A 23,158-nucleotide genomic window follows, 5' to 3' on the forward strand; every position below is an offset into this window, starting at 1 on the left:
AGCCCGCTTCGACATTGTGACAAGACGAGTTTGGTGTGTGGACAATGATTCCAGAGTTCCTCAACGCGGCGCTGATCTGACACGCCTGAAGAAGCTACCGCGGGAACGTCTTATTTTTGCGCTCTCACGGTTCAGCATGTTGCAAAACAACGAGCGTCCCTCGAGCGGCGTCGATTTTCCGGAACGGCACCACCTTCAACGCCGTCGCTTGGGCTTCGGAATGTGTGTGCCTTTGTGTCTGAAAACTGGTCTTCAGAGCAGCTGCGAGTTGGTGGTGTGTAAACGAACAGCCGCCGCGTCGTAGGACCAGCGGATCGAGTGTATAAAAACTGTGGTTGTGCGATTGTTGGACACACTTCTCTTGAGCAGTCATGTTAGACTGGTTCACTTCTCTCATGCAGTCCTGTTGGACTAATACTATTTTTCTCAAACAGTCATGTTAGACTGAGTTAATTTTCTGTAAATAAACCCCTTTTTCCTCGTTCTCGATGAGAAGCAGTTCTTCACTTCATCAACGATCTCAGCGTAAATAAGTTGGACGACGGCATGGGCCAGCTACCTTCGAATTCATGCCGTACTCCAATCTTGGCAAAGGACCACGGACGAAGGGATTGAGCCCCCAATCCTGACAACTGGCTGACAGCGGTGGGATGGACTTTGCGACATGGTGCTGTATCTGTGGTGAGTGCTTGGTTTTTGCTTTGACTCTCTAGGCTTCATTTTGTGGTTGTTCTGTTTAGAACAGTAGGGAAGCTAGATTGTTGTGTGTTAGCTAGGTTGTGTTTTCCTAGCTAGATTTAGAGAGCAGAATCAAGGCAGTAAAGCAGCAGTCATGGAGTTAAGGACACTGCTGAGAGACGAGTTGTTGATTGTTGGTGAGGAACTGGGCCTAGATGTACGCAAGGAAATGCTCAAATCGGAATTATTGGAGCTAATTTCCAATCAGGCCAGTGAGCAAGATATTGAAATGGGATTGGAACTTCTCAAAAAGAGAGAGAAACGGGAAAAAGAAAGAGAAGAACGAGACAGAGAAAAACGAGAGAGAGAGGAACGCGATAAAGATCGCGAGATAACAAAAATGCAACTTGAACTTGAAAACAGACGTTTGGAGTTGTCTCAAGGAAGTGAAGGAGCTCTGGGTCGATCAAGTGAGGCAGAATCGTACCGCATGGACAGGCTATTAAAGCCATATGAGGTCGGGACCGACATAGGCTTGTTCCTATGCAATTTTGAAAGGACTTGCGAAAAGATGAACTTCGGCCCGAGTACATGGCCACAGCGGTTGCTGTCTATGTTGCCGTGTGAGGCGGCGGAAGTAATCGCCAGATTGAGTGTGCAGGATGCATATGATTATGCGAAAGTTAAGGCTAGTCTCCTGAAGAAATACCGCCTTTCAGCCGAAGCTTTTCGGCAAAGGTTTAGGAGCACAGGCAAGAAAGATAGCGAGGGCTATCCGGAGTTTGCATATAGCTTAAAGGCCAACCTAGTCGAGTGGCTTAAAAGCGCGGAAGCGTACGACAGCAGAGACATGATCATTGAATGCATGTGTCTAGAGCAGTTTTACAAAACCATTCCCCAAGCTGTGAAACTGTGGGTGCAAGATAGAGGTAATGTAAACACTGTGGAAAGGGCGGCTGAATTAGCCGAAGAGTACGCAACCCGTAGAAAGTTGAACGCCGAGGAGGGAAACTGGGACGGTCGAAATGGACCGCGGAAGCCATTTCCGTTCAAAAAGGGTGCGCAAGCTAGACGATCCGAGCCTGTAGACATGGCGGAAAAGCCCGCAGAAAAGAGCGAGGAGAAAGTTAACGGAGAAACCGCACAAAAAGAACAGAAAAGAAAATTCGAATCTGTCAGACCAATTCGCTGTTACAAATGCCACAAACTGGGACATATAGCTGTAAACTGCGAGAAGCCAAGCGTAGTTTTTTCCTACGTGGAGGAAAAGGATGAGAATATGGAACTTTTAAGTCCATATCTCCACGACCTGCAAGTTAATGGAAAACCATGCCGAGTGCTAAGAGACAGTGCCGCCACGCTGGACATTGTCCATCCGTCTTACGTGATGGTAGAGGACTTCACCGGAGAAGTAGCATGGATAAAACAGGTTGTAGAAGAACACAGCGTGTGTCTGCCCATGGCCAAAGTCAAAATCAGTGGACCATTCGGGGAGCTAGAGACTGAGGCTGCAGTTTCCAAATTTTTGTCACTGCAGTATCCCTACATCTTTTCGAATCGTTCGAATCAGTTACTGCGTGACAGAGGGCTCAAACTGGGAGAGGGCATAGTACAGGCATTGACCAGAGGCCAAGCTCGTAAGATCGCGGCGCTTTCGGCTGAAAATGCTCAAGCTCCTCCAGCTGAAGCAGAAAAGGGGATAGCTTCAATACCCGAATCCGAGCTAGGCCCGAGGGACAAAAGAACAGTTGAGGAGAGCCTGCCAGTTGACCAGCTCAATGAGAGCGTAGCACTAGAGTGTCAGAGTTCTAGCCTGCAGGAAGAGCATGCAGACGCGCTCCCAAGCGAGACAGGGTCGTTGTTATCACCGGCCTCAAAGAACTTTGATCAACTCTTACGCGTGGATAGAGAGTCACTGGCAGCTGAGCAAAAGAATGATGAGAGCTTAGCTAAATTACGTGACACAGCTAAAGAAGGCATTGCTAGGCGCAACGTAACGATACATGAGAGAGGAGGATTGTTGTATCGGCATTACAGAGATCGAAAGGGTAAGATTTTAGATCAGTTAGTCATACCTACTAAGTATAGGGAGGACCTTTTGAGTCTTTGTCATGGAAATGGGTGGTCCGGCCACCTAGGCATAAACAAATCAAAGGAAAGATTGCTTATGGAATACTACTGGCCTGGCTGTTTCAAAGATGTAGAAAACTTTGTAAGATCATGCGACGCCTGCCAGCGTTCTGGTAAACCAGGAGAGACTTGGAAAGCTCCACTGAAGGTAGTGCCCTTAATAACAGAGCCTTTCAGACGACTTGTAATAGACAAGGTAGGGCCTCTTCCAAAAACAAAATCAGGCTACAGGTACTTGTTTACCATGCTGTGTCCGGCCACCAAGTTTCCAGAAGCAATCCCTTTGAAAGAGCTCAGCTCCACTGAAGTAGTAGACGCGCTTTTGACAGTGTTTGCACGAGTTGGGTTTCCAGCCGAAATTCAGGCAGATCAAGGGTCAGTATTCACGAGCGCACTGACTTCCACATTCTTGCAAAAGTGCGGGGTAAAGTTAATACACAGTTCTGTCTATCACCCTCAGTCAAACAGTGTAGAGAGGTGGCATTCGGTGCTTAAGCGAGTTTTGCGTGCGCTCTGTTACGAGCACAAGGAGGACTGGGAGAACTGTCTGCCGGCAACTTTGTTTGCTTTGCGAACGGTTCCACATGAAGCGACAGGGTTCTCACCAGCAGAACTAGTGTATGGGAGGACACTCCGTTCTCCACTGAGAATGTTAAGAGAGATGTGGGAGGAAAGAGGGGAGAGCCCAACCGTGGTTGAATACGTGCTGAATTTATTGGAACGGCTAAGCGCAACCCGAGAACTAGTCGGAAAGAACATGGAAATAGCTCAAAGGAACACCAAATTCTATTACGACAAGAATGCGAGGCTTCGTACGTTTAAAGTTGACTCAACGACGAAAGCGGAAAAGTGTAGGTTTGGATGTTCGCAGGTTACTTATCTGGGCCATGTTGTCGGTCAGGACATGAGACGGCCGGCTGAGCTGAAAATAGCTACGATTGGAGATTTTTCTCAGCCGCGCACGAAAACGGACGTTCGTTCATTTTGGGACTTGTGGGGTACTATCAACGGTACATTCCGAATTACTCGCAATTGGCAAGTCCATTAACAGACGCCCTCCGAAAGGGAGCACCGAGTACCGTACTCTGGGATAAGGACAAAGAGAACGCTTTCCAAAGTTTGAAAACGCTATTGGTTTCTCGCCCTGTGCTTCGCGCGCCCGACTACACTAAGGAATTCATAGTTCAATGCGACGCAAGCGACAGAGGTATGGGCGTGGTACTTAGTCAAGTCGGCGACGATAACGAGGAGCATCCTATCCTCTACGCCAGCCGTAAACTAAATGTAAGAGAGGAAGCCTACAGCGCTTCAGAGAAGGAATGCGCTTGTTTGGTTTGGGCCGCCCAGAAGTTGTCGTGTTATTTGTACGGAGCGAAGTTCATCTTCGAGACCGACCACTGTCCTCTGACGTGGCTCAATCAAATGTCACACAAAAACGGCCGCTTGCTCCGATGGAGCCTCACTCTCCAAGAGTACAACTTCTCCGTTAGATATAAGAAGGGAAAGTTGCATAGCAATGCGGATGGTTTGAGCAGGCTAATTTGAATTCTGCGTTTGAGGGTCCCGCCTAAATTTTAGGGTTACTAGTGTTAATTTTATTAAGCGAAGAAGATCCCCTCTCATTTAGCAGGATTCCCTCCATGATTGCTGAATTTGTCAGCAGGAATTTGCTTTAGAAATTGGCATAGTGAAATGCAGCATTTTTTTTTTGTTTCTGCACTTATGTTGTTGTTGTTTTTTTTTGAAGCCTAGCGAGTCTAAAGTGATGGCCAATGCACGCCATCTCGGCGCAGAGCCGTGTTGTGGGGTTCATTTTGCAGTTGCCTGTCCTTGTTGGATGTTTTGGGGCAGTGACATCAATGCACAAGTGGTCGCTGCGAGCCAAGACATCAATCCCCCCCTGACCAGCAGCCGTTCTCTTCCTGCCTAGCGGTTGTCAGCGCTAGACAGTCGAGACTTTTGGGGCCATGGAGGCGCTGTAAAGAACGGCGGGTTGCACAACAAGATTGTCACCTTGCCACCCGATTACGACAAGGGGTGCAAGACGCGCACCTCCCGCTCTCCGCCGCTGCAGCTGCGAGGCGTTCAAAGAAGCGACCTTTGCGCTGGAATCCGCCGCCTTCCTCCAGCCCGCTTCGACATTGTGACAAGACGAGTTTGGTGTGTGGACAATGATTCCAGAGTTCCTCAACGCGGCGCTGATCTGACACGCCTGAAGAAGCTACCGCGGGAACGTCTTATTTTTGCGCTCTCACGGTTCAGCATGTTGCAAAACAACGAGCGTCCCTCGAGCGGCGTCGATTTTCCGGAACGGCACCACCTTCAACGCCGTCGCTTGGGCTTCGGAATGTGTGTGCCTTTGTGTCTGAAAACTGGTCTTCAGAGCAGCTGCGAGTTGGTGGTGTGTAAACGAACAGCCGCCGCGTCGTAGGACCAGCGGATCGAGTGTATAAAAACTGTGGTTGTGCGATTGTTGGACACACTTCTCTTGAGCAGTCATGTTAGACTGGTTCACTTCTCTCATGCAGTCCTGTTGGACTAATACTATTTTTCTCAAACAGTCATGTTAGACTGAGTTAATTTTCTGTAAATAAACCCCTTTTTCCTCGTTCTCGATGAGAAGCAGTTCTTCACTTCATCAACGATCTCAGCGTAAATAAGTTGGACGACGGCATGGGCCAGCTACCTTCGAATTCATGCCGTACTCCAATCTTGGCAAAGGACCACGGACGAAGGGATTGAGCCCCCAATCCTGACACCAGGTGCATGCACAAGTTTCATATAATTTCACTTGTGTGATTTTGTTTTGGGTCAGAAAGATGATCAAACTTTGTTTTGTTGAAATAGTGCCCTTTCCGGATGGTCCAAAATTCTCAAGCTGGTGACGTCGTTTCTGCTGTTTTTGCATTTTAGAATAATGCCTAGATGTAGATTAGCAGCTGTGCTTGACTCTTTCTGCACACATTTTTTCTTCCACTTACGCATGGTGTGTGTGCTGTTCCCAGGTCAATCATGGAGCAGCTAGTTATTCCGTTACAAGACAAGCTAGAGGACTGGAAAAAAAGCACCCTACAACTAGACAAAGACCATTCCAAAGGTGTTTATTGATTCTTGATTAATCAGCATGCACGTATATTCACCCTTAAAGCCTGTGTTGTTTCTTAATGCTTGTGTAGCCATATGTGGCCATTCGTTTGCTGACCAAGTTAGGCATTTCTCCTTTGCCTGCATAGAAATGCAACCTTGTGTGGAAGAGCATTCAAGCTTGTATGTAGCTTTGGGCTCTGAAGAAGCCTTGCTTGCTATGCCATTACCAACCACGGGTGCTCGGTGCTATGGCGTACCTCATAACCTAGCTCTGCTTTTGTCATGTAAAAACTCCATCAGGTTTTATTTATTATTGTAGTATTGTAGCAAATATGCTTTGCTTATTTATTATAAATTCTTTGTTACTAGCATGAAATAGCAATTTAAGCACAGAAAAGTTATGAGCTTTGTTGTTTTCTAAGCAAAATGCATCATTGACATTAACTTCACAGAATTCAAGAGGGCACGTCAGGAGATCAAGAAGATGTCAACTGACACCTTGCGATTACAGAAGAAGGTTAAGAAAGGTATGTGCTAGATCATAGAATAATTCGCACATTTGTTCCATTTACAGTGTCTGAAGAATAAAGAGCTTCATGACTTGACAATTACATTCATTGTGCTTCCATGATTCTATAGACCATTTTGAAACAATAGCCCAAGAGAACCAACCTTGTGACTCCTTTTTTTTTGTGTGTGTGTTGTTGGTGAATAAGTGAATATGCATGTATATTCATGCAAGAATTCTGAACACTAGTACAGTGCATCCAGACACTCTGCTTAACTGTTGTTGATGGAAAATGTATGCTACAGTGTGCACGCTATATTGCACTGTACATCAGTCTCCAAAATTTGCATTGATCTAAAAACAGTGGCAAAGCAGAAAATGTCACTGTGCATCGTGAAAGTTAAAATACAGCATGCTGTAGTTGTTCCACTAGTAGCATTAAGATATCATAGCTTTGGGTCGTATTCCTAAAGGAGTGACTACGGAAATAAAAGTTTTGTCTGGCTCTTCTTTGTTTATTAGATAGCTGCAGACTCTTAAGTGATGTACGAGGCCTCAATTCCTTGATTGCACGACAAATTGTGACTTATACCATTGTTTAATGCAACAAGTTCAGAACGTGCTCCAAATGGATTGAAGCTTGGCATAGAGTGTGTGTTTATATGGGTTTTTCTACCTGTCATGAAAAGGGGGGGGGGGGGGGGTCTGCATAGTATCAGTAATAGTTTCGTGCAGTGGGGGGGGGGGGGGTGTCAGACACATTGTGACCATCTTGTTGAAAGCTTTAGGCGATAGGATAATTGGGGAGAGAAGGGGAAAAGGTGCTGGGAGTTCTAAAAAGCAATGGCAAATGACTAAACTTATCCTGTGTTGAATGTGAAGAAGCACATAGTGAAAGTGCTAAGAATGGCTGATGTGGCATGTGTCCACCTTTCAATGACACATTCATTGTGTGACTTGCACCCAGTGGCGTAGCTAGGTCGTCTGGCACCCGGGGCCCATAGGTCTTCTGTCACCTCCCCCCCCCCCCCCTCGGGTGTAGCCGGCGGAAAGAGGGGTCTTCAGATGTGTATGACCCCCCCCCCCCCCACTGGCCCCTTGCACCCGGGGCCCACGGCCCCCCGGCCCCCCCTGTCGCTATGCCACTGCTTGCACCATGTGACCACTAGGTCCCTATTTTTGTGACATTAGAGGAACCCTTTAAACATGTCCTGCACCAAAAAGACTCGCTGCATTTTGTTAACATTTTGAACTGGTGACATTGAAAGAGGATATAATTAATGATTTGGTTTCACATTGAAAGAATTCTGGTACCACACTCTCGTGGTGGGGTTGGCAGCCGTCTAATGTAAAGCAAAAAAAAAAAAAAAAACGTCACGCAGGTGGGAGTTGACCTCTAGGAGTTGTCTAAGTATGCGTAAGCATTGCGCCACTTGCTCATCTCCACGCAGCCCAGCGTCAGTGTGAATCTTATGAAACTTGATTTGACCAGTATGAATGATGATAGCACTGCAGTGACGTGAGCTGCTGTGGGCGGCGGCGCAAGGTGAATTCATGGCGCAAGCAAACTACTGCATGTGGCGGCACCAGGTGTGCTGATGACGTTCCGATCATTATGAGTCCCCCTTTAGTGCCTTATCCATCCGTGTCAAACCATTATGAACCGTAATCGACCGTAATCCCGTGGCTGCTATGTATGGCGCAGCCGCGCAAGCCCTATCTTGACAGTGATGTGCAATTGAGATAGAGAGGGCCGAGTGCTGATAGCTTCGTGACAGCAGTGTTCTTACTACTTAGTTCATGTTGAAGTGAGAGGCAGCATGAAGGTGAATTCACTTGCTGCTGCGGGCCCTATCTTGAAAGCTATCGTCTTACATGATGGATGGACGGTTTTCCTCGTTGGGTAAGCGTAGCAGTGCTTACGCATTTAAAAAAAAGTGGAGTAAAAATTTTTTTCAGTGCCCTTATCACACTTTTAGCTGACTTAGATGGCAGAAGCAGTTGAAGCAGATTTGACAGAGGAATTTATGGATGGGGTACTTCCCATCAACTTTTTTTCTTGTTGCATCCATGACAGGTATGCAATGCAGTGTCTGCATGTTCCTATGCAATAGGAAGCATTTCAAGCTCAAAAATAAACCGATGCTCCTTTTTCTGTCATAGACCACAAGTCAGGTATACACTGCAGTAACACCCTGTTTTGTGCTCCTGACAGGTTCTGAAGGGCAAAATTTTTTTCCTCATTTGCTTTGTAGTGTGCAAATTCAGTGCTCACAGCTAGTGTAGCAAGAATGAAGGAAAGAACAAAAAGAAGGAAGAGAGCACTGTAGAGCACTGTGTATTCTTTAGTATTGTTATTATTTGTACTAGAGTGGCAACATTATTTTTCATTGTTTATTAAAGAAACTGTATCGTTTGTTTTTTTCTAATATGTACACTCCAGACCTTGTTATGTTGTACAATGCTTTTAATACTTGTATAAGATAGGCTTATAGTTTTTCACTGTCAATTAATAATGTATGTCTATTATGCTTTTATATGTTCTATATACTCTGTTAATCTTATTGTAACGCCCCCCTTACCCAATGCCTCATACGAGGCCTGTAAGGACAATGTTAAATGTTAAATAAATAGAGCACTACCTGCATTGTACCTTTTTTCAAATGAGTTACAAGTGTGTTGCAAAATAAAAAAGTTCAGGCACCTGTCTTCTTACTCTGTTGTCTAGACTAGACAGTGTGTTGAAACTGTCCATGTACCGCTTTGCATGTTGGTGATAAGGCATGGCTGCAATTGTTCATGGAATACTGTGCTGCAGGCAGTGGAAAGTGGGAGATGCAGCGTAGCCTGGAGTGTGCTCTGCAAGAGATGAGTGACCGGTGCTTGCTGTTAGAGGAGGCTGAGAAGCAAGCAGTGCGCCGTGCCCTGGTTGAGGAGAGGGCCCGGTACTGCCTTCTGGTGGCCTGCCTCACACCTGTCTTGGTAACCTGCTTTCTGTGCCTTGCACCTGTGTTTAGTTGGGGTGCCTTTAACATCTAGGGTGAGGGTTACCAACAGTAGAGTAATTACACTACAGTTGGCTTCCGTTAATTCAATCCTAACAGGACCAACAAAATTGATCAAATTATCTGGCAGGTCAGATTCAACAAGATGCAGAAAATACCCCAAAACACCAAACACACCACTGATTCATTTCACTACGTATTTGCCCAATTCTAACACAGCCTCAAATCAAGCATGCTTATGTTCTCTGTGTCCTAATTAGAAAACTAGCATAGAAATGACATTAAAGCTCCTAAACAGAGCGGAACTATAACGTGCACCCAATTTTTTAGCAAGAAAAAGGGGCTAGGGTCTAAGATGTATTGCACAATGGTGGTTGGGTTCCTAACGTCAGCTTCGCAGCAATACATCCATGTTATCCGGTAAAGCATACAAACGCTTCGAAGATGGTTACGGTATCATAACCAGTTGAACTGCGCAAGCAATTTTCTACCCACTTTCCTTTAACAACAAAAAAAAATGTTAGAAGTGGATAAATACTGTAATCATACATTGTGCTTGAAAATTGCTTGAAAATCTTCCTAGAGCCGAGTGAAAATAGGCGTTTGCGACGGGAGATGACATGTTTTCAACGGATTCACCAGCTCTTAAGCTGCACTGCGACCAGGCGCTGCCACTAAATGGGTCACATACTATTGGAGTTACCATGTGGGCTCATGCGGGCTTACTGCTCAAGTTCGAATTATCTGGTGAAGGCCAATTTTAGGATCAAAATAATGAGTTTGAGCCCGTTATTAGATCTTGCCGTTGGGTGCGGGAGTTGGCTGACGTTGAGGAGGATTTTGAGAACTGAAGGTTTATTTACATTATCTGCAGCAATAACACAAAGTAATGAGCAGTCATAACGTCAACAACGGCTGGCAGCAAATCGGACGCTGTGGCCCGTGGCAAGAACGGAAAAAATCTTCGCCTTGTCTCTCGCTTTTAACCCCTTCGGTCTATCGGGGTCACGTCATTTTCAGCCAATCGTTGAGCCAGCTCAGGTGTCATCATTTTCCTCCAATGGTAGGCGCCCATGCAAGTGCAGTCACATTTGGCCAATTGGATCGTTCCAAGGGCTCCATTGTCCAAGGGTTGACTTGCCTCCGGCGTCGCCTCCTCGCCTGGAAGCGTTTAGCTGGAGGAGACGGGTTGTTCTCGAATGACCTTCCAGAGCCGCAAAACAGCTTTGCTCGGGACGAAGATCAACTACCTGGAACCGTGCCAGCCTCCCGTTGCACTTTTGGGAAGGCTCAAGCAGAGGGGGAGACAATAGCTCAACGTGCGGCGCATGAGGTGGGGGTCGCCAACCTGTCTGACAGGTCCGGTAACGTGGTAGATGCGCACGATAATTGGAATGCGACGGCGATTGGACGTGGTTGGGGAACTTGAGTGATGCCAGGCAAAGTGTCCGTGTCCACTGTATAGCATGGGAGCTGGCCGGTCGATTGGGATTGAATTAACCAGAGTTGAAATAACGCTAGTCTACTGTATACATAGAGCTATTCCATTATCAGTGCTTGGTAGAGTCGTAGAGCCATACATACATTTATTGTCCAGCTGTTGCGTTTTACCAACGTTTGACATTTATTCAGAGACAAGTGAAATTATCACCTTGATAACATGCCACAAAATACCTATTTTGTGCACAGTCTCCGTATTACAACTGAAAAGACTCAGTCATGCAGGAAATGCTGTTTTCACAATGACTATAGGCTTTTCTACAACTAATGACAACAGTGTGCCATCATGTCTGCTATTTACATATCCTTTCCTATTTTTGTTTCCAATGTTGTAGCATATTTTTTTGGCTTTCTTGGATCTTTCTAATTAGTTTTTCATAAAAGGCACATTTTGTTGGTGCATTCACATTGGTGCTATATGCAGGATATTGTGGTCATTTGTGAGCCTCCATAGTATATTTAAACAAAAACACCCTTAGCCTTCCTTCTATTGAAGCCCCAAATAAAATTCACTACAGGCGCCTAAATGTTATTGAATATTATTTTAAACAAGTTTCTCATTCAGTGCTCTTTATATGTGTAAAGTGGCTTAAAGTTCGCCACTTTGTTGACATGGAGGGTTTCAAGACAAAATCGTTTGTGTGAATCTTTTTTTTTAATTATGTTCTGATTTACTATTATTTGGCCAAAGGCCAAATAATATTATTGGTTATTGGTCCTGCTTTGCACTTGAGAGCAAGAAGTTTAAACCACCTAAAAGCCATACTTTGAATTTGTCTTTTAAAATGTATTGAGGACAGAATGGGCCAATCAAGTTCTGAGATTTGTTTGACTTGTCCAAACTCCAAATTCACTGTTTTGTATTTACTACAAGAAAGCTAGTAATTCTTCTTTACTGAGAGCACGCAATAGAGAGAGAGAGAGATAGAGAAAGAGAGAGAGTGAGTGAACTTTAATGAGAACCAGCAGTTTAGTCGGCTGGGCCTAGGCCTCCCATGATGGGACATCGAGGTCTTGCCTCTTCGCCGCTTCGTAGGCCTGCTGGGTCGCCCAGAGTTGGACGTCGAGATGGGAGCTGTGCAGGGCGGCGTGCCATCTCGACGAGAGGGTCATGAGATTAAGGTCTGGGTATTGATGTTTGCACTCCCATAGCATGTGGGGGAGTGTTGCTGATTCAGTTTTACAGACCTTGCACGTTTGGCTCGAGTAGATGTCAAAGTATATGGTGTGATAGCATGGGAGGGAGGGGTATGTATTCGTCTGTAACAGGTGAAGGGTGGTTGCCTGTGCTCTGTTTAACTTGTGGTGAGGGGTGGGGAAGGTTCTTCTTGCGAGGTAAAATGACTTCATAAGGTCGTTGTATCTTGTAAGGCGGTCGCGTCCTGCAGGTGCACCTGCACCGTCTCCGGCACGGTTGCCAAGTCCATACAGAGGAATTAAAAAAAAAAAACACCTGGTCCCGTGATTGGGGCAGTTTCAAGCTCTCTCATATATATTGATGACATGTGTCAACAGTTAAATTATTCATGCACCTTTATACTTCTGAGTTTTGCTTTCTTCATGTGCAATCATTTTTTCCAACAGGAAGAAGAGCTGTTGATGCTGCAGGAAACATCCCACTTACAGGAAATTGTGGACTCCTTGGCCAAGCTTACTCGAAATCCTGAATGCCTTCCCTCGGCCAGTGAACAGGTCATTACTGACCTGAAAGGGTCACAGGGCACCTGGACCTTCCAGGCAAGTTTTTGGTTTGTTGCTGGCGAGAAAAGAAGAGAGAACAATGTGCAGATACGGTGGGGAGTTATTTCATAGTTGGTTTCACTTTGCTGCCTGCCATGTGCTTTTGTTCCAGTTTCTCAGTTTTGACATTACTGTGAGTGGTGATGTCTGCCATTAATCTTTTGTTCAAACTACGTTCTGTCTAAAAATTTTCCAATCTCCACGGAGTTCAAATTAACAATGTTCTGCTGTACATAATTTTTTCTTGACAGCAGAGTTCTGTTGTGTGTTGCACACAGTTGGGGGTGTTCTTTGCTCAAAGATACAGTAATTACACACAGCAGATATATGTATTGCAGAGCACTTTGACTGGTGAACAACTTGAACAGCACTGACAAGTTATAGGTGGCCAAAGTGGTTGCCCAGTGCCATATTCTATAAACAGTTTTACCTGTTTATAATGGTAATGAATGGTTCCAGACACCTCCAGGCTCTCCTGTTCATACTGGTGGCAGCACAAGCAGTTCCTTGGGTTCACGCAAATCCAGCATGTGCAGCATCAGCAGCTTCAACAGCTCCTCCAGTGGTAGCACCAAATCTCATTCTCCCTCGCATCAGCTGCGGTGTAGGACAGCCTCCCAGGTAGGCACTCCCTGCTTCTGGTTTTTGCTGGTGTGATAACTGTGCTTAAATACTATTATATGCACTGTTGATATTATGTAATTGAGAAGCAACATGTGCTGCCATAAATGTTTGTCGTATTGCAGCTCTTGTACACTTGTTACTGCTATCCTCCTGAGACCCGGGATGCATTTGGGTGCACAGATTTTTCCCAAACTTTCAGAATAAATCAGTAGGGTTATGAAGGTGAAAAGTGTTAAATATTTTTTCAATAGCCCTGATAGTTTCAGCTCAGCGCGATGTCCAATATATTGGACACTGGGATGCTGCCCGGTCTTTTTTGACCCAGCGCGCACGTAATGGCGTACCGCAGATATTGCCCTTGAGCTCATGTGCAGAAATATTTTAATTACTCGAAAGGCAAAGTAGTGAATAAAGTACACAAAAAGAGCATTCTTCTGCACAACAAAAATTTGTCTCTTGTGTTCACTTCCTGTGGGCAATTTCAAAACACCTTTTTGTGCTTGGTGATCCAGCAGTAGAGCTGACATTTGGTGCAAAATAACTTTGTTTTCATGTCTCAGCCCTGTAGTCTGCAACGGGCAGCGTTTGCAGTGTCTGCCAGCATTGAGCAGTGGGTAGCTCTTTTTTTTTGGAGTTCTCGAGGAGGTAGTCGAGTCTGTTTTGATGGCGGATGCCACTCGGCTTCGTTCTCACTCTCCGTTTCATCTTGGTTCTTCCCTTGAACCACGAGAGTCTCAGCAGCAGATTGGCGGAACTGCATATATTTGAGTATTTCTTTCCGCTGTATCTTTAAGGAGCGCATGTCCCGTGTCTACTGCACCCAGGAGTTGTTGAGGGCAATGTCAAAGAGGTGAAAGATGGCTCTGATTGCCCACTCGTTGACGCATACTTTTATCCTGTAGTAACTTATCATTCGGTCTGCCTTGTCAACACCACCCATGTTGACGTTGTACATGCGAACAATATCTGGTAGAGGGATATCGATATCTTTTTTTCCTTTACGAGACCACCTGTGACAGCTGGTGTCTTGCGGGTCCAAGCCATGGATTGAAAAAAGAAAAGTTATCGGCTTAATTCATCCGACACCCGAGGCCGGTCCCCTAAAGAAAAAAAGACGCGATTTCGTCCACAAGCCGCTAAATGCCAACAGTTCTCGCCTGCTCTTCATAACACGGCTATCTCAAAAGCGCGGTCAAAATAACCGGGTTGAGTCCTAGCGTCCAAAGTAATGGACACGCAAAATCAAAGGAAGCGTTAAAAAAAGTAAGCGTGCGAACAGTTTAAATTTCGTATTCTACGCGTACGCTGTTGTATTAACTTTTTTATAAAATGAAAGATATGCCATAAAAGCTGGCAGAAATACGAGAAACAGTGCTTACTTCTCCGGCAGCTGCCGAGAAACGTTGCGCCGTTGAATGCCGCCGTTGTAGAACTGTTTCGGCGGGAATTTGAATGATGTATTTTCATCAATGCTGCATAGATGGCGCGAGCAGGTGTCCAATAAGTTGGACAGCGCGGTTTTATGAGGATGAAAGCTTTGTCACAGGAGTACTGTCTCATTTCTGAATGTCCAATATATTGGACAAATCCCCATAGCGGGGTCTCAGGAGGCTATAGCTGCCTTCTATCGGACCACATAGGTACTTCTGTTCCTTTTGTGAGAGTACTACAGTCGCCAACCGTTTATTCGGATCTCACGGGGACTGCGAAAATGTCCGAATAAACAGGTGACTGAAAAAGCAGATTAAGGGGAAAAAAAATGAAATCCTTTATTTCCACGCACTTATTCGGGCTCGGCAGTAGGCTTGAAGAAATCATGAATGCGCCGTTGCACGCTGTTCCGTTTACGCGCAGTTAGATAAGCCTGAATCTCGGTAAGGGTCATACGGTCACTATAGGCGGCTGAAAGCACAGCCACTGCTTGTACACGCTCCGCATGCGACGGCAGCGTAGCACATAGTGCGTCATCTTCCGACTCCGAGTCATCGTCTGGCGGTGCAGCAGAAACCTGACGAATGATCTCGCCGTCGTCGAGTTCTGCGCATGTTGGTACAGCAGTGTCAGCACCTGTGAAACTGTCAAATGAGACGGTGTCCGGAATCGCAGTGCAACCACTGTGCAGGTCTCGGCAGAACATTTTCCGCGTCAGTAGGGAGCACATCGGAAGGCGACAATCTTAGGCCTCCCGGCACCCGCTTGCCGGCATTCCCCAGCGCAGTCTGCGCGGACACTGTTGGCGCCATTAGACACTCGACGCGATGTTTCCGTATGCCGCGTTGGATCACCGAAACGTCGACACAGTGCATAAAGCAAACACCACCGTGCCGGCACCAGTCGCACAAACGAAAAACGCAGCCTACTCGCAGCATCGTGCGCGAAGAAACGAAGCAGCTGCTGGATTGTCTTGACATGGCTTACTAAGCTGAAACCGGAACTGCTGTAGAGCCACTCTATTGAACCAGTGGAAACGATGATGATGAGCGGGGATTTCTAGCAGCGCCACTTCGTGGGGCAGCAAGGCGGCTCCGTTCAAAACAAAAATGGCGTTTAGCAAGTCTAACCATGCGCCGGTCAGAGTCGGTGCATGGTGCTCTCGATCGAGTTGGCTCAAGGAGTGTCCGAAAAATCAGACGAGAGGTTGCAAGGTGTCCGAACTTTCGGCAGTTGTTATATGTTATGGTCTATGGGGAGAATGGCGGTGCCGCAAAGCTGATTGAATAATCGGGCATGTCCGAATTTTTGGAGTTTTGAAATCGGTCGGCGACTGTATTGTATAGTTGACGCCCGTTACAACAAACCATAATAATCCAATGAGAAAGGTCCGTTATATTTGAAGTCTGTTTTATCTAAAATAGGTCCACATCCTCTCCTGAAAAGATGGAGCTTCGAATATACTGCTGCCTTAGTTTATAGAAACCCGGTGATGATTGCAGAAAAATAGGAAGTTAAACAAATAAATGATTTAAACAGTAATTGCACAAATATACTAATGGCGTGATGCTGTCTGCTATTATCTGTATGCTGGCTGCTAACAAATGCAATTTCCCCATGCTTTCCCTGCAAGACAGTGAGATTTCTGCTACTGCAACCACCCATCTCCGTGCTGGCCTGGCAACCGGAGCACATTGTCACCGCACCGACAATAGCATAAACGACTACGTTCTTTTCCCCCGCATAAAACAATGGTTGACAAAGTAAACTTGTATCTTAATTTTATCTTTAGTGACAAGTGATGACCAGTGTCAAACCTGTAGCATAAGCGAGAGCTGCAATACAAGGCAAATTCAACTCTGAACTCGCATCCAGCCATCGCGCTGCATTACATGAGAGACAGTTCGACTGCCGCACTTCACAGCCCGAGCGCTGCAAATACGTGCCTCCTGTCTTCTTTATTGACACTACTTACACTATCATACACTTTACACTACAGCTTCGAAGTGATGCAGGTTAGGCTGAGTGACATCTTTGGCACTGAGTCGACAGTTGTGGATGGTGGTGAGGCACTTGTATGGTCATCCTAAAATCTCTCCATTAGCAAGCAGGCTGTCGTGCGGCATGTCATTGTGGGAAGCTTGCCGTTAATGGTGTTCATTCTCTAAGAGAAAGGATATTTTTGCACTTTTCGCGATTGGCCTGAAAAAGTTGCATGCAGTGCACTGCTGCACACATGTATCACCACAGCAAAGTACAGTCACCAACTGATAAATTGGACACCAATAATCCAGACGTGCTCGGTATTTCAGACATCTTCATGACACTGCCAATGGCCCCATAGACTTATTGTGTGAAGACGACTGATATTTCGGGCAGTCGCCAGCTCTACATTGATTTATCCGGACTCTGTCTGTGGCGGTAGCGTACGCCGACTCTGCCTCCATTATCTCCTCTGGCAACCTTGACGAGACATCAAGTATGGCCTCAGACATTGCCTTGCCTTGGTCGCAGCACTGCACCTCAGAGATTTAACTGCAAATGCTTATTTTGGAGGCATTGCATGAATTGTGAGGTTGCATCAACATCGCGATCATCACATCCATTCTGGCACCACCACCCATGGCCCGCTCTCGTTTATTGACTTTACCTTCCGTACAGCGTTCCACCATTCTGTGCTTGTTTGTGTCATTAGTATGTGCTTCAGACAGTGATCTGCTGGCTCCAAGAAGTCTTTCTTTTGAAGTTATCGACATTCCGTGTCAAATGGCACCAACGGTGCTCTTGCAATCCGAATGAGCCTGGCTCCACATCTGAAGAGTCTGAACTGCCACCCTACCATAATGAGCTCAAGTGCGGACATCATTGATGATCTGCTAGGCTGCGTTGTGCTGATTCCTGCTGCTGTTACATTTGAAAAATTTGCATACGTCGACAGCACGGTGTTGTGTACTGAACTGAATGATGATGAAACAATTGAGCAAGTTCTCCCACCTTAAAACTGCAACTCTACTCGGATGAGGATGATGTGCCGTGTGCTCTGAAGCCTTCACACGCCGATCTGACTCGAGCTTTAGCAGTCATTGCATCGACGTATGGAGACCACACAAAATTGGCAGAAATACAGGTGGTGGACTTGGTTGCACGTAAGCACACGTGTATGCAGCAATGAATTGACCACTTCTTCATTGTACAGGGTCCTTAAAACGTAAATAAAATCGTCTTTTTTTGGATGCATTCGTTTTTTTTTTTCATTCGATCGTTTGGACTTATTTAAGTTTCCCATGGAGACTGAATTATTGGTCATTGACTGTATAGTCGGAACCCGCATCAATGAAATATTTTGGTATCCCTGGCTCCTAGGATTCCATGCATTTCATATTTCTCCGCAGTGAAATGTCGGTGAACTGCAATTCTACATCAGTAAAATTTGCCAAAACGTTACCCCGCATATCATCTACTTGCGCAATGCTAGGACTCCTAAAAGTGCTCAAATGCCTTTGCTTTGGGCTTAAATTGAATGAAATACCATCATATTATGCTTGCTTAGGCACTGCAGTTTTGTTTACAAAAACAACCAAATGCCGGAAGCGATCGCCTGTGCCGGAAACATGCCATGGCCACCATCTTGTTTGTTGATTGTCCATTTCAAATGACACGGCCGCATGTCTCTACCGACATTTGACTTTTGCATACCTAGCACAGTGAATAATCTGTGGCTTGGTGAGAAAAGGGCAGCAAGAACAAGGAAATTCAGTGCATGATCTGCAGCTCAGTGAGAATAGGGCAACAAAAACAAATTTGCACTGGTAAGAGTTGCGCTTTCTAAACACGGACAACAGGAAGGCACACGGATAAACAAAGGTTTGCTTATCCGAGTGCTTTTCTGTTGTCCGTGTTTAGAAAGCAAAGCCCTTACCAGTATGCGCTTCCAACTTGCCAAAGAAACAGCACTCTGCCAACGTGGACATTTTTATGGCACTTGAGATGGTTGCCACTGCGTGGGCCCGAGAATGTGTCCCTTACTGGTTTCTGTACCAGTCAATGGGCATCATGTGCGGATTCAGCGTCTCCTGTCATAGATTTGAAGGAAGGGACTGCATTCTTGGTCAGTCGCTTTCAGGGATACGATCACTTTTGTGCTCGGCACAGGACGTGTCGGCATCTACAGGTGGCAGCATGCTTTGGAGGAATGCTGTTGCTCTATGTCTGGTGTCAATTTTTGTGATACTATCTTGCGAAAGCGATCGTATCTCCAAAAGCAACCAACCAATAACATCGCTATATGGCAGTGCCACCATCAGTGGTTGACGCATGGGGCGCACTTTGTGCTGTCAGGAACACAGTTCTATAGCCTTAAGCAAGGCTTAACAAATTAGGCTAACGAAATTTTGGCACTTAAGTTTTTATTTGCGACGCATCCCCTAGGGAATCTATGCAGCCTCATTTTGCACCAACGAAATTCTCACAAAAGCAAATTTTTTCGCTCACCCCACTGATATTGTTATTGTGGGGTCCAACTGTACATTGCCTCATCTTGATAATATTTGTGGAAAATTTTGTTGTAGCTGATAGTCCGTTAAAGTCGGTCTATTAAAAGTGTTATTTGTATTTGCTATTTGTTATTTTTGTATGCAGATTCGATTTGTTGCATGCAGATCCATTGTAATGGGCATAGACTGTAGAAGGTGCGAACATGCAGTCCACATTTTTCTCTTTGTACATGGTGCATGGTGTCGCTCCTTCCACAATATTTCCACGTAACAAGGGCAATGCACTGTGGTCATTGGACCAGATAAGGATAGGCAATGGACCACATGCACACCATGGGTTGTATCTTGCTCAGGAGCCATGCTTTGTAATGTTCAATTTCATTTTAGAGCCCAGCTCTTGGCAGCCCGCTCCTGCGGCGGGCATCAGCGTTCTCGGCCTAACCGAGTACGAGCACAGTGAAAGATGAGGGTGAACGTGGCGCGCAGCTGGGGATGAAAAAAGCAGTGAGAGAAAAGAGGCGTAAGGAGAAGAGGGTGCAGTGGAACCATGAGACAGAAAGCGGAGGAGGGTGTGGTGAAAGCGTGAGGAGAAAGGCGCAGTGCAGCGACGATGGCTACGAGATGGCGCCAGAGAAGCATGCGTCGTCTGGTAGGTTTGTCGGCGGTGGCTTCTGTGAATCACGCCCATGCATCATGCGTGTGCTGGCCCTTTGTACTGGCTCTCTCAATCTTCCAGATTAGCGAGGCAGTAATGCCACACTTCACTCCATTTGCAACATGCTGCATGAGACTGGTTCCAGGCCAACCAGAATACCGCGAAATGAAAACACACATAGAACTGCACTCAAATTTTGCATATGGGGGTATTGTAATCATTGATGAATTTTTTTTCATTCTTTTTGCCATTTGTCATTGGCTAGGACGTGGCTTGGACTACAATGTGCCGTTGTTGTCATTTGGGATTGGCCTCTTGGAATGTTGTGTGATGAAAAGTGAAGAATGAAAATGAAATGGAATGTCGCGAAATATGGGCCCAGATCCACTCTGGATGATTTTTAGCTATAGAGCCTTTGACTGTTTACAGACATAGGCCCTGAACGGCTTCTGGATTTGCTCACTGATGTAGTGCGCTAAATATGAGCAAGAAAGGCATTGGTGGCGATATCGAGTAGCAGGAGTGCGTTAAAATCTAAGCCTGAAGATTTTCAAAACATTTCCTTTTGTGCGTAACAACAATTCTACAAGTCAAGGTTGCAGTAAGTTGCGTAAGTATTAGTCTTGACATGTAATGCGATTGTCTTTTATCTCAAAAACTTAAGGATAAACTTTCTGCACAGCGAAACAATTTAAAAATGCGCTTTGTGTTCCGGCGCAGTAGACTGACAAGGCCCGGGACTTCGAGTTTCTTGGGGCCAAACTCACTGCTGTTATCGCGCGAGCAGAACTGTCTATAAACAAAATTAAGTGCCATTGCTTTTAGCATGAATGTGAAAAGTTTGGCTAGAAACATGTACAGTTGTGATTGAGGGCAAAATAACACTAGAAGACAATTGCAAGTTTTATTTTATTTCCTGAGTGCATAATTTAACTGAAATGTTGACAGTGCTTACTTGTTAAGTTAAATATTTTGCCACAAAAAGTACTTCAACACGTTCAGCGGAAGCAGAGTTATTTACAATCAAACATAGCCTCTGCGGTGCTTCCACTCCTTCAATGCCTTGCACTGCGAAGGCTACAGTGGAGTGGGGCATGCTCACATCGCTCCGCCTTCTAAATGTAACCATGGTGTGCAGTTAAAATTTGGTTTTGGATGTTAACGACAACGCTACTTCCGATTTTGGCGCCTACCTATGATGTGCCAAAAGTAAGCCAAACGCAGTTGTACTCAGTGAGCCGGAGTGCACTTAGCCAGTGGATTCGTCGCGGCACTGCGCAGCAGTCGCGGTATCTATGCCACATAGAAGATCGCAGCTACCTATGTGCAACTGAAGTGCGTATGCGCAGCGTTTGCTTTGTGCATGACAGTGCTTGAGTGTGTGCTCGCGCTGATATGCTCGTCTGGCTGTGCTACGTGCTGCAGACCGGCTTTGTGCTTAACCAGCTTACCAACAGATAGTAGCCACAACCAACTTGCACATTTTGAGGCGCTATCAATAAGTCTGCCAAAGTTTCCTAACTAGGAGCGGCCAGGAGTGAGTGACGCTGGCAAGCACCTGGCCTTAAGTTTTGCTTGGTTTGTGGCTAGTTGAGTGTTCAAAACTAGTTGAAATTAGCGAGACTCAATGGCTCCAACAGGGATAAGCAGGGTGGCCAAAGTTTAATTCCTATGCAGGTGGCCGCAGCTGAGTTTAGTAGGCGATAGTGGGCTTCTTCCGGAAGTACGTAGTTATAGAAATTCGAAAGCACATTTTCGCTTACTTTAGCCTGTTTATTGAACTTGGTCAAGAAGTATACACAGTAACAGTAGGAAAAGGCACACTAATCGAAACAGTCTTCTTGATTGACATTGGCTATTGGCCAATAGCAGCTGCATATGGGAATTCGCTTTATTACAAAATAAAGCGCCGAGGACAGAGTAAGGAGCAGGCTTCTGTTGAAAAGAGAGTGCTTGAGAGAAAGGCGACTTCGCACTCGGCTTGTGAGCTCTATGTGTCATACACAACTGCAACACTTGGCTGAGATGTTCACAGCAGCATATGCTATCCAGACTATGTTCTCTGGCCAAGTCCGAAGGTTGGTTCAGGACCCCTCTAAATACTACAGACATGTTTTCAGAAACATGTCTTCAGAATCGTGTCTTCAGAATCATGTTTTCAGAAACTCTTCAGAACTGCATTTCTTTATCTGTGATGTTTACTCTAGGGGCACTCACGCAGATATCACTAGCTTTAATAATCTGAGCTGCTTCTATTATCCCCCCCCCCTTTTTTTTGGCATGTTTTAGGAGCAGGGTCTTATCTAAGTGTAGTGTACGCTCACATCAGTTGCAGTGATCTGCGAAGTATCCTACGGGTTTGTTCTTCACTTTGAAGTCAATTTCACATGCTCTCGCATTAAAGCAGCATCCCATCTGGCCTATATATATTTGACCACATCATAGCGGAATTTTGCACACCATGTGCGTCATACAATCGGTGTGCTGGTTAACGTGCTTCTTTGTACTGGAATCACCCTTTTTCTTGGCTGGTAAAGGGCAAATTTGTGCTAACTTACATAGGGCATAAAAATCACGCTGGTATCATACCTGTTGGCCATCTTTTTAAGATGGTGTGAAACTCTATGGATGTAAGGAGTAACCTGAGGTTTCCATTTGTCCTTTTCCAATTGCTGACCTGTGTCTTGAAGTCCTGCAAGACTGACTCACAGCACCTGTCTACATTGTTTTGTGTTCCTTCATGTCCTGTTTGCGCTGCACAAACTTAGTACTCTAAAGAAACGTAGCAACTAGCTTGCGAGTGAATTCTTCTGGAGTTCTTGTAAGGCTGCAACTGAATTATCATAGCTGCATTTTAAGCTATTTTATTGGCTTATGAGAGGGACGCAGGAGTGGACAGAAAAGCCAGTTTCTTTTGTTGTGCACAGTAAAAGTTACGTTGGAGTCACTGAACGCTATAATTTTTTTTTTACCTATTCGCTCAGTCGCTCATTTGTAGGCAGTCTGGGCAAGGTTAAATCATTGAACAGCCGCATAACTGTGTCTGCGTGCAGCATACAGTACTTCTGGATATTACAGACCATTCTTCCTCGGTGTTGTGTGCCTATATTAATATAGATGCTACCAATTCCACTCTTGACAGACCCGTCAGTAACGGACGGTCAGCTACAATGGACAAAATTTGGTGCAAATATGTCTTGATGGTGCATGTACAACATACTACTTTGCTGTAGTGATGCGTGCATGTGGCAGTGCACTCCATGCAACTATATCCAGTCACTTGCGGAATGTGTGAAAATGCATTTTT

At 45.6% G+C, this 23,158-nt stretch overlaps 1 protein-coding gene across 3 annotated transcripts in view; it reads left to right on the plus strand.

Annotated features, from left to right (window-relative positions):
* LOC139052458 (protein MTSS 1-like) overlaps positions 1–23,158 on the plus strand; it is a 118,777-nt gene that overhangs the window by 40,160 nt on the left and 55,459 nt on the right. For all 3 annotated transcript variants that reach the window (XR_011509918.1, XM_070529575.1, XM_070529582.1), the window contains exons 5-9: positions 5,814–5,905; positions 6,348–6,422; positions 9,222–9,385; positions 12,493–12,645; positions 13,108–13,269. Coding sequence is in view for 2 of the 3 variants with exons in the window: in XM_070529575.1 (XP_070385676.1) it covers positions 5,814–5,905; positions 6,348–6,422; positions 9,222–9,385; positions 12,493–12,645; positions 13,108–13,269 (646 nt within the window). In the remaining variant the exon portion in view is untranslated. The remainder of the gene's footprint in view (positions 1–5,813; positions 5,906–6,347; positions 6,423–9,221; positions 9,386–12,492; positions 12,646–13,107; positions 13,270–23,158) is intronic.

This window comes from Dermacentor albipictus, chromosome 1, assembly GCF_038994185.2.
Source record: "Dermacentor albipictus isolate Rhodes 1998 colony chromosome 1, USDA_Dalb.pri_finalv2, whole genome shotgun sequence".
NCBI classification, from domain to species: Eukaryota; Metazoa; Arthropoda; class Arachnida; order Ixodida; family Ixodidae; genus Dermacentor; species Dermacentor albipictus.